This window comes from Chiloscyllium plagiosum, unplaced genomic scaffold, assembly GCF_037043375.1.
Source record: "Chiloscyllium plagiosum isolate Xiang-an unplaced genomic scaffold, Cpla_swu_hap1 HiC_scaffold_19, whole genome shotgun sequence".
NCBI classification, from domain to species: Eukaryota; Metazoa; Chordata; class Chondrichthyes; order Orectolobiformes; family Hemiscylliidae; genus Chiloscyllium; species Chiloscyllium plagiosum.
In genome coordinates, this window is record NW_028270157.1 from 7166684 (window position 1) to 7179862 (window position 13179).

General features: G+C 45.6%; 1 protein-coding gene across 3 annotated transcripts in view; it reads left to right on the forward strand.

The window, feature by feature from the left end:
* Positions 1-2355: 2355 nt before the first annotated feature.
* The window catches only part of ano6 (anoctamin 6), a 146127-nt gene continuing 135303 nt past the window's right edge, over positions 2356-13179 (forward strand). The window contains exon 1 of one of the 3 annotated variants that reach the window (XM_043708688.2): positions 2356-3005. In XM_043708688.2, coding sequence (XP_043564623.2) covers positions 2951-3005 — 55 coding nt within the window. In that variant the 5' untranslated portion in view covers positions 2356-2950. The remainder of the gene's footprint in view (positions 3006-13179) is intronic. The other 2 variants (XM_043708689.2, XM_043708690.2) reach the window with 2 other exon arrangements.

Sequence of the window (13179 nt, forward strand, 5' to 3'; positions counted from 1 at the left end):
AGTGTGCGAGGGTACAGGATAAAAGCGGAGATTTGCACTTGGTAATGATGCTCATTTGAAGAGATGCTGTAGTCACAATGGGCTGAATGGTCTCCTTCTGCACTGTAACAATCCTGTGATTAAACTAGTCCCTGCAATCTGTAAGTGTTGAATTGAATTGAATTTATTGTCACGTGTACCAAGGCACAGTAAAAAGCTTTGTCTTGCAAGCAATACAGACAGATCACAGAGTTAAGTAGCATAGATAGTAAATAATAGGTAAACAGCGGCAAAAAGAAAAACACAGGGACAAGCAAATGTTAAGAGTTAGTGAGTCCATTCAGTATTCTAACAACAGTAAGGTAGAAACTGTTTCGAAACCGGCTGGTGCGTGTGTTCAGGCTTCTGTACCTTCTCCCCGATGGTAGAGGTTGTAGAAAAACATTGCCAGGGTGGGATGGATCTTTGAGAATGCTGGCGGCATTTCCTTGACAGTGGGCCTGGTAAATGGATTCTATGGATGGGAGGTCGGCATTTGTGATTGTCCAGGCTGAGTAACAGTCTCCGATCTTGAATGGTACAGTTGCTATACCAGGTAGTGATACATCCAGACACAATGCCCTCGATGGCACACCTATAAAAGTTGGCAAGGCTATTCGCCGCCATGCCAAATTTCCTCAGCTACCTGAGAAAGAAGAGACGTTGTTGGGCCTTTGTAGCCAGTGCGTCCACATGAAGAGTCCAAGAAAGCTTGTTGTGGATGACAAGGAGCTTGACACTCTCTACTCGTTCCACTTCTGTGCTGTTAATGTGTAGGGGGACATGAGTAACATCCTGTCGAAAGTCAATAATGAGTTCCTTGATTTTACTGCCATTGAGAGCTAGGTTGTTCTCAGTGCATACTCATTGCCATACATGCACTGTTATTGACAGTTTCTCTCTCTTATGCTTCATTGTCCCAGTCCACTCAGGATGCATGGAAAGGCAAAATGGTGAAATGTTGAAATGCCTGGGGTTGATTTCTCAACACTTATCAGTTCTGAGAAACAAAAGTTAGCATTTCAAGTCCAGTGTGACTTTTTTGTGGAACTGAATATTGAGGCGAATTTCAGTTTTAAATAAGAGTCATATTGGACTTGAGACATATAACTGTTTATTGCTCTCCACGGGTGCTGCCAGATCTGCTGAGTTTCTCCAGCATTCAGTGTGTTTTTGTGTGTGTGTGTGCGTAGGGAATACAACTGGTTGCAATTGTCCGTAAAATTAATGCAGCCCATCACAAAGACCACAGTTAGCTCTCAGCTTTCAGTTAGCTCAGCTGTACAATACATTGATTAGGCCATTTTTGGAATACTGTATTCAATTCTGGTTTCCCTGCTATGGGAAGAATGTTGTCAAACTTGAAAGGGATCAGAAAAGATTTACAAGGATGTTGCCAGGGTTGGAGGGTTTGAGCTATTGGGAGAGGCTAAATAGGTTGGGGCTGTTTTCCCTGGAGGCTGAGGGGTGACCTTATAGAGGTTTATAAAATCATGAGGGGCATGGATAGGATAAATAGACAAGGATTCTGGATCAGTGGTGCTGGAAGAGCACAGCAATTCAGGCAGCATCCGAGGACAGGCAAAATCGACGTTTCGGGCAAAAGCCCTAAATAGACAAGGGTCTTTTCTCTGGGGTGGGGGAGTCAAGAACTAGAGGGCATTGGTTTAGGTGAGAGGGGAAACATATAAAAGGGTTTGGAGGGATATGGGCCAAATACTGGCAAATGGGACTAGATTAAGTTAGAATATCTGGTCAGCATGAATGAGTTGGACCGAAGTCTCCAGTTCTGTGGTGTACACTAATATGACTCTAAATGGACCTTGTGTAATGTGGTGTCCCCATTTGCCAGTTTTTGGCCCATATCCCTCTAAACCCTTCCTATTCATATACCCATCCAGATGCCTTTTAAACATTGTAATTGTATCAGCCTCCATCAATTCCTCTGGCAGCTCATTCCATACATGCACCACTCTCTGCGTGAAAAAGTTGCCCCTTTGAAATCTTTCCCATCTCACCTTAAACCTATTCCCTCTAGTTCTGGACTCCCCCCACCCTAGGGAAAAAGACCTTGTCTGTTTACCCAATCCATGCCCCTCATGATTTTATAAACCTTTATAAGGTCACCCCTCAGCCTCCAACACTCCAGGGAAAACAGGTCCAGCTGTTCAACCTTTCCCTATAGCTCAGATCCTCCAACCCTGGAAATCTGTATAGACTGTAACCCTGGCAATGTGTGTGCACTGTGCGGATCCTAGACTACAATGAAAAGGCAGCTTCACATTTGCTACATAACAAGGCCAAAAGTCGATGGGGAGATCCGTAAAGAGCAAGTGACACCCCGGGGAATCACAGTAATGCTGTCAGGCACTGTTCTTCATGCCTGAGGGTTATTATCAAAAGGTTACTGTGTGTCCCAAGAGCTTGCTGTGACGCTACACTCTTTCCGCTGTTGTTGATTCCACAGATGGGCGGACACAATGCACGAAACCAAAGCCAAAGAAAAGAGAGAAGCCACTCAGATGTATGCAGAGCCTGAGAGATTCCCTCAAAGTTTTGTTTGCGGAAGCGTGCGATCGCCTGAAATTCCTGGCGGAGAGTGACGGCCGAACGGGGTGGGGTCTGGACTGAGTTTGTGTCTCCGTGCGGGGGCTCCTTGTTTCTCTTCACAGACTCTCCACAGACATCGAGAGGAAAACAATATTATTTTTGCTTTGGTTTGTTTTGTGTTTTGGGGCAGACTGAGGGTCTCCTGTTGTTACCTGGAGACTGATCTCCGAAGCGGGAGACATTCCCCTTTCTGCCTGATGTGAGGGAGGACACTACTTTATGGTTTGATTTTTAAATTTTTTTTTAAAAAAGAAGTGTACTTTCAGCCTACGCCAAAGTCCGTATAACAAGAAAAAATATTTTTATACAAAAAGTATTCAAGATGACGGATGTAGATTCGGACGAGGAACAATTGGAAATGGAAGAATTCCCTGAGGGTGAGTCATCAAACACATTAAATATTGGGTTACATTTTATTTTTTTAAAAAAAGAATATTTAAATAAACAATGTTCTTCGCGTTCAGTTTTAGTTTATTTTGAGCCTACTACCTCCATGCAGTTTGACATCTTCGACCCAGCTTTGTGTAAGTTCAACAGGATGGTGGTCGAATTTTAAAAAAAGAACATATTATATTTAATGACTGAAGCTTTGTCTTTTTTTCTGTTTTGATATTTTCGCCAAATCTGTGGCTGCAGTTTTCCAACCACACTCTGCATGATCGAAAAGTTTGACTTGATGAGGAAGTGGTTACTGTCCAGCCAAACAGATGGAGAAACTTGGCTCAGTTTGTGCATTTGTCATTAGCTGTCCCGCCTTTCTTTTTGTGTGTTTTATGGAGTCATAGTTGCACAGCACGGAAACAGACCCTTCGGCCCAACTCGTCAGTGCCTACCAGATATCCTAATGTAATCTAGTCCCATTTGCCAGCACTTGGCCCATATCCCTCCAAATTCTTCCTATTCATATACCCATCCAGATCCTTTTAAATGCTGTGTTGTACTAACCTCCACCACTTCCTCTGACAGCTCATTCCATGCACGTAACCACCCTCTGTGTGAAAAAAGTTACCCCGTAGGTCTCTTTATATCTTTTCCCTCTCACCCTAAACCTACGCTCTCTAGTTCTGGACTCCCCTCCAATCCCAGAGAAAAGACCTTGTCTATTTATCCTATCCATGCCCCTCATGATTTTATAAACCTCTATAAGGTCACCCCTCAGCCTCTGACGCTCCAGAGAAAACAGTCCCAACCTATCCAGCCTCTCCCTGTAGCTCAAATCCTCCAACTCTGGCAACATCCTTGTCAATCTTTTCTGAACCCTTTCAAATTTGACAACATCCTTCTGATAGGAAGGATACCAGAATTGCACGCAGTATTCCAACAGTGGCCCAACCAATGTCATGTACAGCCGCAACATGACCTCCCAACTCCTGTACTCAATACTCTGACTAATAAAGGAAAGCATACCAAAAGCCTTCTTCAGTATCCTATCTACTTGCAACTCTACTTTCAAGGAGCTATGAACCTGCACACCAAAGTCTCTTTGTTCAGCAACACTTCCCAAGACCTTTCTAGTAAGTGTATAAGTCCTGCCCTGATTTGGTTTTCTAAAATGCAGCACCTTGCATTTAGCTAAATTAAACTTCAAACAAATTAGTCCCATTTGCTAGCATGTGGCCAATATCCCTCTAAACCCTTCCCATTCATATACTCATCCAGATTCCAAAAAAATGTTGTAATTGTAACAGCCTCCACCACTTCCTCTGACAGCTCATTCTATACAAACACCATCCTCTGTGTGAAAACGTTGCCCCTCAGGTCCCTTTTAAATCTTCCCCTCTCACCTTAAACCTATGCCGTCTAGTTTGGACTCTCCCACCCTGGGGGAAAGACGTTTACTATTCTTTCTGTCTGTGTCCCTCATGATTTTATAAACCTCTATATCGTCATCTGTCAGCCTCCAACACTCCAGGGAGAGTAGCCCCAGCCTATTCAGCTTCTCCCTATAGCTCAGTCCCATGTTTGTTTTGCTTCAGCACTTGCTTCTGATTGAATTCAGTTTTGGAATACAGAACTAAATAAATTGGATAATAGTTGAAGTGAAGCTGGCCCCACCTTTGTGAGACTTCTTCAGCTGGTTCCTTCCACTGAATGTCACTCGGTTTCACCTTGCTCCTTGTTGAAGGGCTCAGCTGTGAGTTAAGGCAGTGCTGTTCATGCAGGCTCCCACAGAAGTTTTGAAAAATTTTCTGAAGGTTGCTCAGTTGTTTAGAAGACAAGGAAGCAAACTTTCAGATGCAACAGATGGATAGGACGAGTGGACAATGTTCGGGGTTGTAAAGGGCAATTGTCGGACAGCCGAGAGGTTTCCATGATGACACCAAGCATTTCAAGTATTAATGATCTAGACTTGAAATATACGAGTTGAGAATGTAGTGCTGGAAAAGCACAGCAGGTCAGGCAACATCCGAGGAACTGAAGAATCGAGGTTTCGGGCATAATCCCTTCATCAGGAATGAGGGTCAGGGCTGAGAGATAAATGGGAGAGGGGGTAGGATTGGTGGGGAAGGTAGCTGGGAAAGCGATAGGTGGAGGAAAGTGAGGGAGAAAGTGATAGGTCAGAGGAGGAAGTGATTGATGGGTCTGGAGGGCTGTGCCGAGTTGGAGGCTTGGGACTGGGATAATGTGGAGGGAGGGGAAATGAGGAAGCTGTTGGAATCCATATTTATCCCATGTGTTTGTAGTGTCCCAAGGTGGAATATGAGGTGTTCCTCCACCAGGCGTTGGATAGTAATGGTTTGGTGGTGGAGGAGGCCCAGGGCCTGCATGTCCTTGATGCAGTGGGACGGGGAGTTGAAGTGTTCAGCCACAGGGTGGTGGGGTTGGTGGGTACGGGTATCCCAGAGATGTTCTCTGAAACGATCCGCAAGAAGGCATCCTGTCTCCCCGATGTAGAGGAGACCACACCAGTGCAGCGGATGCAGTAGATGACATTGGGAGAGGTGCAGGTGAATTTCTGATGGATGTGGAAGGATCCATTTGGGCCTTGGAAGGATTTGAGGGGAGTGGTGTGGACGCTGGTTTTGCACTTCCTGCGGTGGCAGAGAAAGGTGCCAGGTTGTGGGCAGGTGGGGGGTGTGGACCTGACGAGGGAGTCGCGGAGGGTTTGGTTTTTTCAGAACACTGATGGGGTGGAGAGGGAAATGTATCTGTGGTGGTGGGGTAATTAGAAGGTGGGGGAAGTGGCAGAGGATGATGTGTTGTATGCGAAGGTTGGTGGGGTGGAAGGTGAGGACCAGTGGGCTTCTGTCCTTGTTGCATTGGGAGGGGTGGGGTTCAAGGGTGGTGGTGCGTGAAGTGGAGGAGATGCACTGGAGGGCATCGTCAATCACGTGGGAAGGGAAGTTGCAATCATGGAAGAAGGAGGTCACCTGGGACTTTCTGAGGTGGAATTGGTCATCCAGGAAACAGATGAGGCGGAGGAAGTGGGAACAAGGGATGGCATTTTTACAGGAGTTGGGGTGGGAGGAGGTGTAGTCTAGGTAGCTGTGGGAGTCAGTGTGCTTGTAGTATATGTCTGTGGTTAGTCCGTCGCCAGAGACGGTGATGGAGAGGTCCCAGAAGGGGAGGGAGGTGTCTGAGATGGTCCAGGTGAATTTGAGGTCAGGTTGGAACTTGTTGGTAAAGTTGATGAGCTGTTCGACCTCTTTGTGGGGAGCACGAGGTGGGGCCAATACAGTCATCGATGTAGCGGAGGAACAGGTGTGGGGTGGTGCCGGTGTAACTGTGGAAGATGGACTGTTCCACATATCTGACAAACATATCTGACAAAGGCTATAGATACCTTTATGGGCTCCATAAAGGTATCTATAGCCACCCCTTTGGTTTGGAGGAAGTGGGAGGATTGGAAGGAGAAGTTGAGGGTGAGAACCAGTTTAACCAGGTGGATGAGGGTGTCAGTGGAAGGGTAATGGTTGGGATGGTGTGAGAGGTAGAAATGGATGGCTTGGAGATCTTTGTTGTGGTGGATCAATCTATACAGGGACTGGATGTCCATGGTGAAGGTGAGACATTGGGAGCCGGGGAAACAAAAATCTTGGAGGAGATGAAGGGCATGGGTGGTGTCACAAATGTAGGTGGGGAGTTTCTGGACTAAGGGGGACAGGACAGTGTCGAGGTAGGAAGAGAAGAGTTCAGTGGGACAGGAGCAGGCTGAGACAGTGGTTTGACTGGGCAGTCAGGTTTGTGAATCGGGCGGAACGGGGTTCACGGACAATGAGGTTGGAGGCTGACTGTAGGAGGCATGATCAGTAAGTTCATAGATGGCATGAATTTTGGTGGTTTGGTAGATAGTTAAGACATAATGTTAAACTTAATAGCAACAGTGCATACCATCCACAAGATAGACATTAGTGATCCAAATGGGTTTTTCTGACTGTGCTCTGTGGTTTGATCATCTTCATTAGATTCTTAATTGCAGATTTCTATTGAATTCTATTTTCACCACCTCCTTATGGTGGGTTTAGAAAGCAAGTTTGTATAATGAGACCTGAGTCTTTTTGACTAAAGTACTGATAATACCATCATTTGGAGATGCCGGTGTTGGACTGGGGTGTACAAAGTTAAAAATCACACAACACCAGGTTATAGTCCAACAGGTTTAATTGAAAGCACACTAGCTTTCAGAGTTCGCTCCTTCATCAGGTGATAGTGGAGGGCTCAATTCAATCCTAACACACAGGGTTTATAGCAAAAATTTACAGTGTGATGTAACTGAAATTATACCTTAATTGTCTGTTGAGTCTTTCATCTGTCTGAATACCATGATAGTTTGACTTCTTTCATGTGTAAATCACAAAACCTTTTTTATATAAAAAGTTGCGTTCTCAGGTTATCTGTAACAATGGGTGATAGCTAGATAATATGTTGAAGGTGTTAGCCCCCTGTGTTCTCTGTCTATGCCATGATGTTTAGATTGATTCTAATCTAAAAAGTGAGTTAACAGAGTTTCACATGAATTAGAAAGGGTCTTCTAAATTTACAACCGCTGTTGCTATTGAATATCAGTTGTAGATGGTTTGGATGTTTAAACTGGTGCAGAGGGTGCCTGGAAGAGCACAGTAATTCAGGCAGCATCCAAGGACTGGCAAAATCGACGTTTCGGGCAAAAGCCCTTCATCAGGAATAAAGGCAGAGAGCCTGAAGCGTGGAGAGATAAGCTAGAGGAGGGTGGGGGTGGGGAGAGAGTGACATAGAGTACAATAGGTCAGTGGGGAAGGAGATGAAGGTGATAGGTCAGGGAGGAGAGGGTGGAGTGGATAGGTGGAAAAGGAGCTGGGCAGGTCGGACAAGTCCGGACAGGTCAGGGGATCGAGTTTCTGGAGGTTAGAAGCTAGGATGAGGTGGGGGAAGGGGAAATGAGGAAACTGTTGAAATCCACATTGATGCCCTGGGGTTGAAGTGTTCCGAGGCGGAAGATGAGGCGTTCTTCCTCCATGCGTCTGGTGGTGAGGGAGCGGCGGTGGAGGAGGCCCAGCACCTCCATATCCTCGGCAGAGTGGGAGGGGGAGTTGAAATGTTGAGCCACTGGGCGATTTGGTTGATTGGTGCGGGTGTCTCGGAGATGTTCCCTAAAGCGCTCTGCTAGGAGGCGCCCAGTCTCCCCAATGTAGAGGAGACCGCATCGGGAGCAACGGATACAATAGATGATATTAGTGGATGTGCAGGTAAAACTTTGATGGATGTGGAAAGCTCCTTTGGGGCCTTGGATAGAGGTGAGGGAGGAGGTGTGGGCGCAGGTTTTACAGTTCCTGCGGTGGCAGGGGAAAGTGCCAGGATGGGAGGGTGGGTCGTAGGGGGGCGTGGACCTGACCAGGTAGTCACGGAGGGAACGGTCTTTGCGGAAGGCGGAGAGTGGTGGGGAGGGAAATATATCCCTGGTGGTGGGGTCTGTTTGGAGGTGGCGGAAATGTCGGCGGATGATTTGGTTTATGCGAAACGAAATCATCCGCCGACATTTCCGCCACCTCCAAACAGACCCCACCACCAGGGATATATTTCCCTCCCCACCACTCTCCGCCTTCCGCAAAGACCGTTCCCTCCGTGACTACCTGGTCAGGTCCACGCCCCCCTACGACCCACCCTCCCATCCTGGCACTTTCCCCTGCCACCGCAGGAACTGTAAAACCTGCGCCCACACCTCCTCCCTCACCTCTATCCAAGGCCCCAAAGGAGCTTTCCACATCCATCAAAGTTTTACCTGCACATCCACTAATATCATCTATTGTATCCGTTGCTCCCGATGCGGTCTCCTCTACATTGGGGAGACTGGGCGCCTCCTAGCAGAGCGCTTTAGGGAACATCTCCGAGACACCCGCACCAATCAACCAAATCGCCCAGTGGCTCAACATTTCAACTCCCCCTCCCACTCTGCCGAGGATATGGAGGTGCTGGGCCTCCTCCACCACCACTCCCTCACCACCAGACGCATGGAGGAAGAACGCCTCATCTTCCGCCTCGGAACACTTCAACCCCAGGGCATCAATGTGGATTTCAACAGTTTCCTCATTTCCCCTTCCCCCACCTCATCCTAGCTTCTAACCTCCAGAAACTCGATCCCCTGACCTGTCCGGACTTGTCCGACCTGCCCAGCTCCTTTTCCACCTATCCACTCCACCCTCTCCTCCCTGACCTATCACCTTCATCTCCTTCCCCACTGACCTATTGTACTCTTTGCCACTCTCTCCCCACCCCCACCCTCCTCTAGCTTATCTCTCCACGCTTCAGGCTCTCTGCCTTTATTCCTGATGAAGGGCTTTTGCCCGAAACGTCGATTTTGCCAGTCCTTGGATGCTGCCTGAATTACTGTGCTCTTCCAGGCACCACTGATCCAGAATCTGGTTTCCAGCATCTGCAGTCATTGTTTTTACCCCGCAGAGGGTGCCTGTCAAGTGAGCTGCTTTGACTTGGATGGTGTCAAGCTTCTTGAGTGTTGTTGGAGGTGTACCCATCTAGGTTAGAATTCCATCACACTCCTGATTTATACCTTGTAGATGGTGGACAGGCTGTGGGGAGTCAGGAGATGAGTTACTCGCTATAGAATTGTAAGCCCCTATCTGTTCTTTTTCCCCCTCACCAATTAATTCACCAGATGAGGGCACCTCTGGCAAAACCTGCATTTATTGCTCAGAGGGCAGTTAAGAGCCAAACATATTCCAGTGGCTCTGGAGTCACATGTAGTCCAGCAATTTCCTTTCCTCAAGGGCATTCGTGAACCAGACGGGTTTTTATGACAATCAGCAAAAATTCATGATCACCATTAAACACATTTAAAAAATTTTAATTCAAATTCCACCGTCTGCCAGGATTTGAACCCAGACCCCAGAACAATACTGGATCGCTGGCTTAATACCATGTGGCCATCATAATGATGGCCATCATATTACCATGATAATGCCATGTGGCCATCACCTCCCTCTTGCAGCAGCTGTATTTATTTGGTTGATCCAGTTTGCTTTCTGCTCAATCATAACCCTCATTCCAATATTGATTATGGGGATTTGGCAATGGACAAACACTGCTTCACTGACTGAGAAATTACAAATAATTGTGCAATCATTGTGAACATCCCACTCTGACTTTATGGTGAAGTGGAGGATATTGGTGAATCAGCTGAAAATAGATTAGATTAGATTCCCTACAGTGTGGAAACAAGCCCTTCGGCCCAACAAGTCCACACTGACCCTCCAAAGAGTAACCCACACCCCCTCTGACTAATGCACCTAACAGCTGTGGACAATTTAGCATGGCCAATTCACTTGAGTTTGTCCTTGGACAATTCCTGACGGAGCTACAGGACTTGTGTGGTAATGTGTCTACTGCTCAGTGTATACACCATAAGCTACCTTTAATTCAGCTACTTATGAAGAAATCTCAAATACCGAAGCAATTATTTTAAATTTATTGCATGTAGCAAACAAAATAAGACCCCGCAAGCTAAGCCTCACAACAGAACTTGGCTATTCCTTGATTGATGATGGAATTTAGCTACAATTCCAACCAACAGTGTCTGTCTCTGGATGTACCCAGGGTTCGATCCTTGTGTAGTGTTGTTCTTTCAAAGTTCCACTCCAAAGGAATCCTGGAGTTAAATTCTTGTGCAATATTTTTCTCCTTCAAGAATATGATGTGACATTATTGATGATCCTTTCATCCACAATATTCCCAATCTGTAACTTGCTGCCTTATCAGAAATAGCTTCTGTGTTCCCTGTTACATTTGGTATTGGCTTGTCTGTTTGATGACACAGCTTTCCTGCAGTTAACCCCTTAAATTCTTCTGCCGGGCAATCAGTTGTCCTTGTGGCATATGGCAGCCAGTTATCAAACAGATGTTAAAGTAGTTTTGTTTCGCTTTGACTTCTTCTTTTCCCAGGCATGGCTAATTGCTTTCAATTTCAAGGATAACAGTTTGTCCTTGTCCCTTAACAGTTATTTGACTCCTCCATTGCCACTCCCTGACCACCCGATGCCTGGAGGAAGAATGCCACCTCTTCCGCCTCGGGACCCTTCAACCCCAGGGCATCAATGTGGATTTCACCAGTTTCCTCATTTCCCCTCCCCTTACCCCAGTTCCAACCTTCCAGCTCAGCACCATCCTCATGACCCATCCTATCTGTCCATCTTCCTTCCCACCTATCTGCTTCACCCTCCCCTCTGACCTTTTACCTTCCCCCACTTCCATCCACCTATTGCATTCTCAGCTACCTTCCTCACCAGCCCCACTCCCCTCCCGTTTATCTCTGCACCCTTGAAGCTTCCAGCCACATTCCTGATGAAGGGCTTTTGCCCGAAACGTTGATTCTCCTGCTCTTTGGATGCTGCCTAACCTGCTGTGCTTTTCCAGTACCACACTCTTTACTCTAATCTCCAGCATCTGCAGTCCTCACTTTCTCTGAATTATTCGACTATTGCTGATTCTTTCAATCTATGAACTGTTCTAAAGTTTCCAGGAACACACTATATCTCTGAGGCCGGAGGCCTGGATTCAAGTCTCACCTGTTCTAGAGGTGTCTAATAAACATCGCTGAACAGGTTGATTAGAAAAAATCCACACAAAAGATAGACCCTGAGAAACTTGGGGTTTTCATGGCACAGTGGTAGTGTCCCTCTTCCGGGCCGAGTAGCCTGGATTCAACTCCCATCTGCTTCATGTCTGTGTCACTATGCCCAAACATGTTGATTAGGGGAAAAAATCTCCCCTGAGGAACTGTCCTGGAGCGGAGATAACCACTAATAACCACAGCCATCATTGTTTATACTAGGTATGACTCTAACCAGTGCAGTGCTGATTCCTGGTGGCATTAGCCTTGATAGAGGTTTTAGTATCAGGTTTTTTAAAAATTCATTCATAGGATGTGGGTATCAGTAGCTAGGCCAGCGTTTATTGCCTGTTCCTAATTGCCCAGTGGTTTCATGGTCATCACTAGAATCTAATTTCCAGATTATTATTGAATTCAAATTCTGCTGTGGGTGGGATAGCAATAATACCACCCGGCCACTGCTTATCCTTAATTTTCTGAAGCTGTAATGAGGACAGGAGTTGATCCGAACCAACAGAACCTATTAGTGTGCAGGATGTTGTTAAGTAATCCTTAGCTGTGCTATCGATGACACCTTTCATCACTCTACTACTGATTGAGTGCAAACTGGAGTCGTAATTGGCCAGATTGGATTTTTCTTGCTTTGTGTAGACAGAATATATCTGGGAATTTTTCCCCATTTCTGGATAGATGCCAGTGTTAAAATTGTCTTGGAACAGCATGACTGAAGGTATGGCAAGCTCTCGGGCACAAATCTGTTGTTCTGTTATTATACTATTGTGGTATGAACATTGTGAGTACTTCTCATGTAGCCTGATAAAAGTTTGGCTATGTTACTTTGCAATTCTATCCCTGCAGAAATAAATCCTGATGCTTGATTTTTTTTTCATAGTTTTGTTAATCTATGTTGCTATTTTTTAATGATTTGTGATTTCATTTGAAGTAAACGAAAAGTCTTTTAAAATTGGTGACACTAATTTTGTTTTATGAACGAATAATAGATAGCAGTGGAGAACTAGTTGTGCATATTATTTTAATAAACCAGCTTCAAATTAGATTCTAGTGATGACCATGAAACCACTGGGCAATTAGAAACAGGCAATAAATGCTGGCCTAGCTAGTGATATCCACATCCTATGAATGAATTTTTAAAAAATATGATACCAAAAACTCTATAAAAACTAATGTCACCGGGAATCAGCAGCACTGCACTGGTTAGAGTCATACCTAGCATTAACGATGATGGCTGTGGTTATTAGTGGTTATCTCCGCTCCAGGACAGTTCCTCAGGGGAGACTTTTTCCCCTAATCAACATGTTTAGGCATAATCAGCATCATTATTTAATAAATCTAAATCAATTGGTCTACTAAATTTGATTTGAGTTAGGAATATGATTGAAGAACTCTGCTGTACAGATTCTCAATTTAGCTTCCAAATGTTAGGGTACAAAGGAATGGTAACATTAATTCTCAAGATGTTTTTAAATGATGTATTAAAATTTACTCTAGTG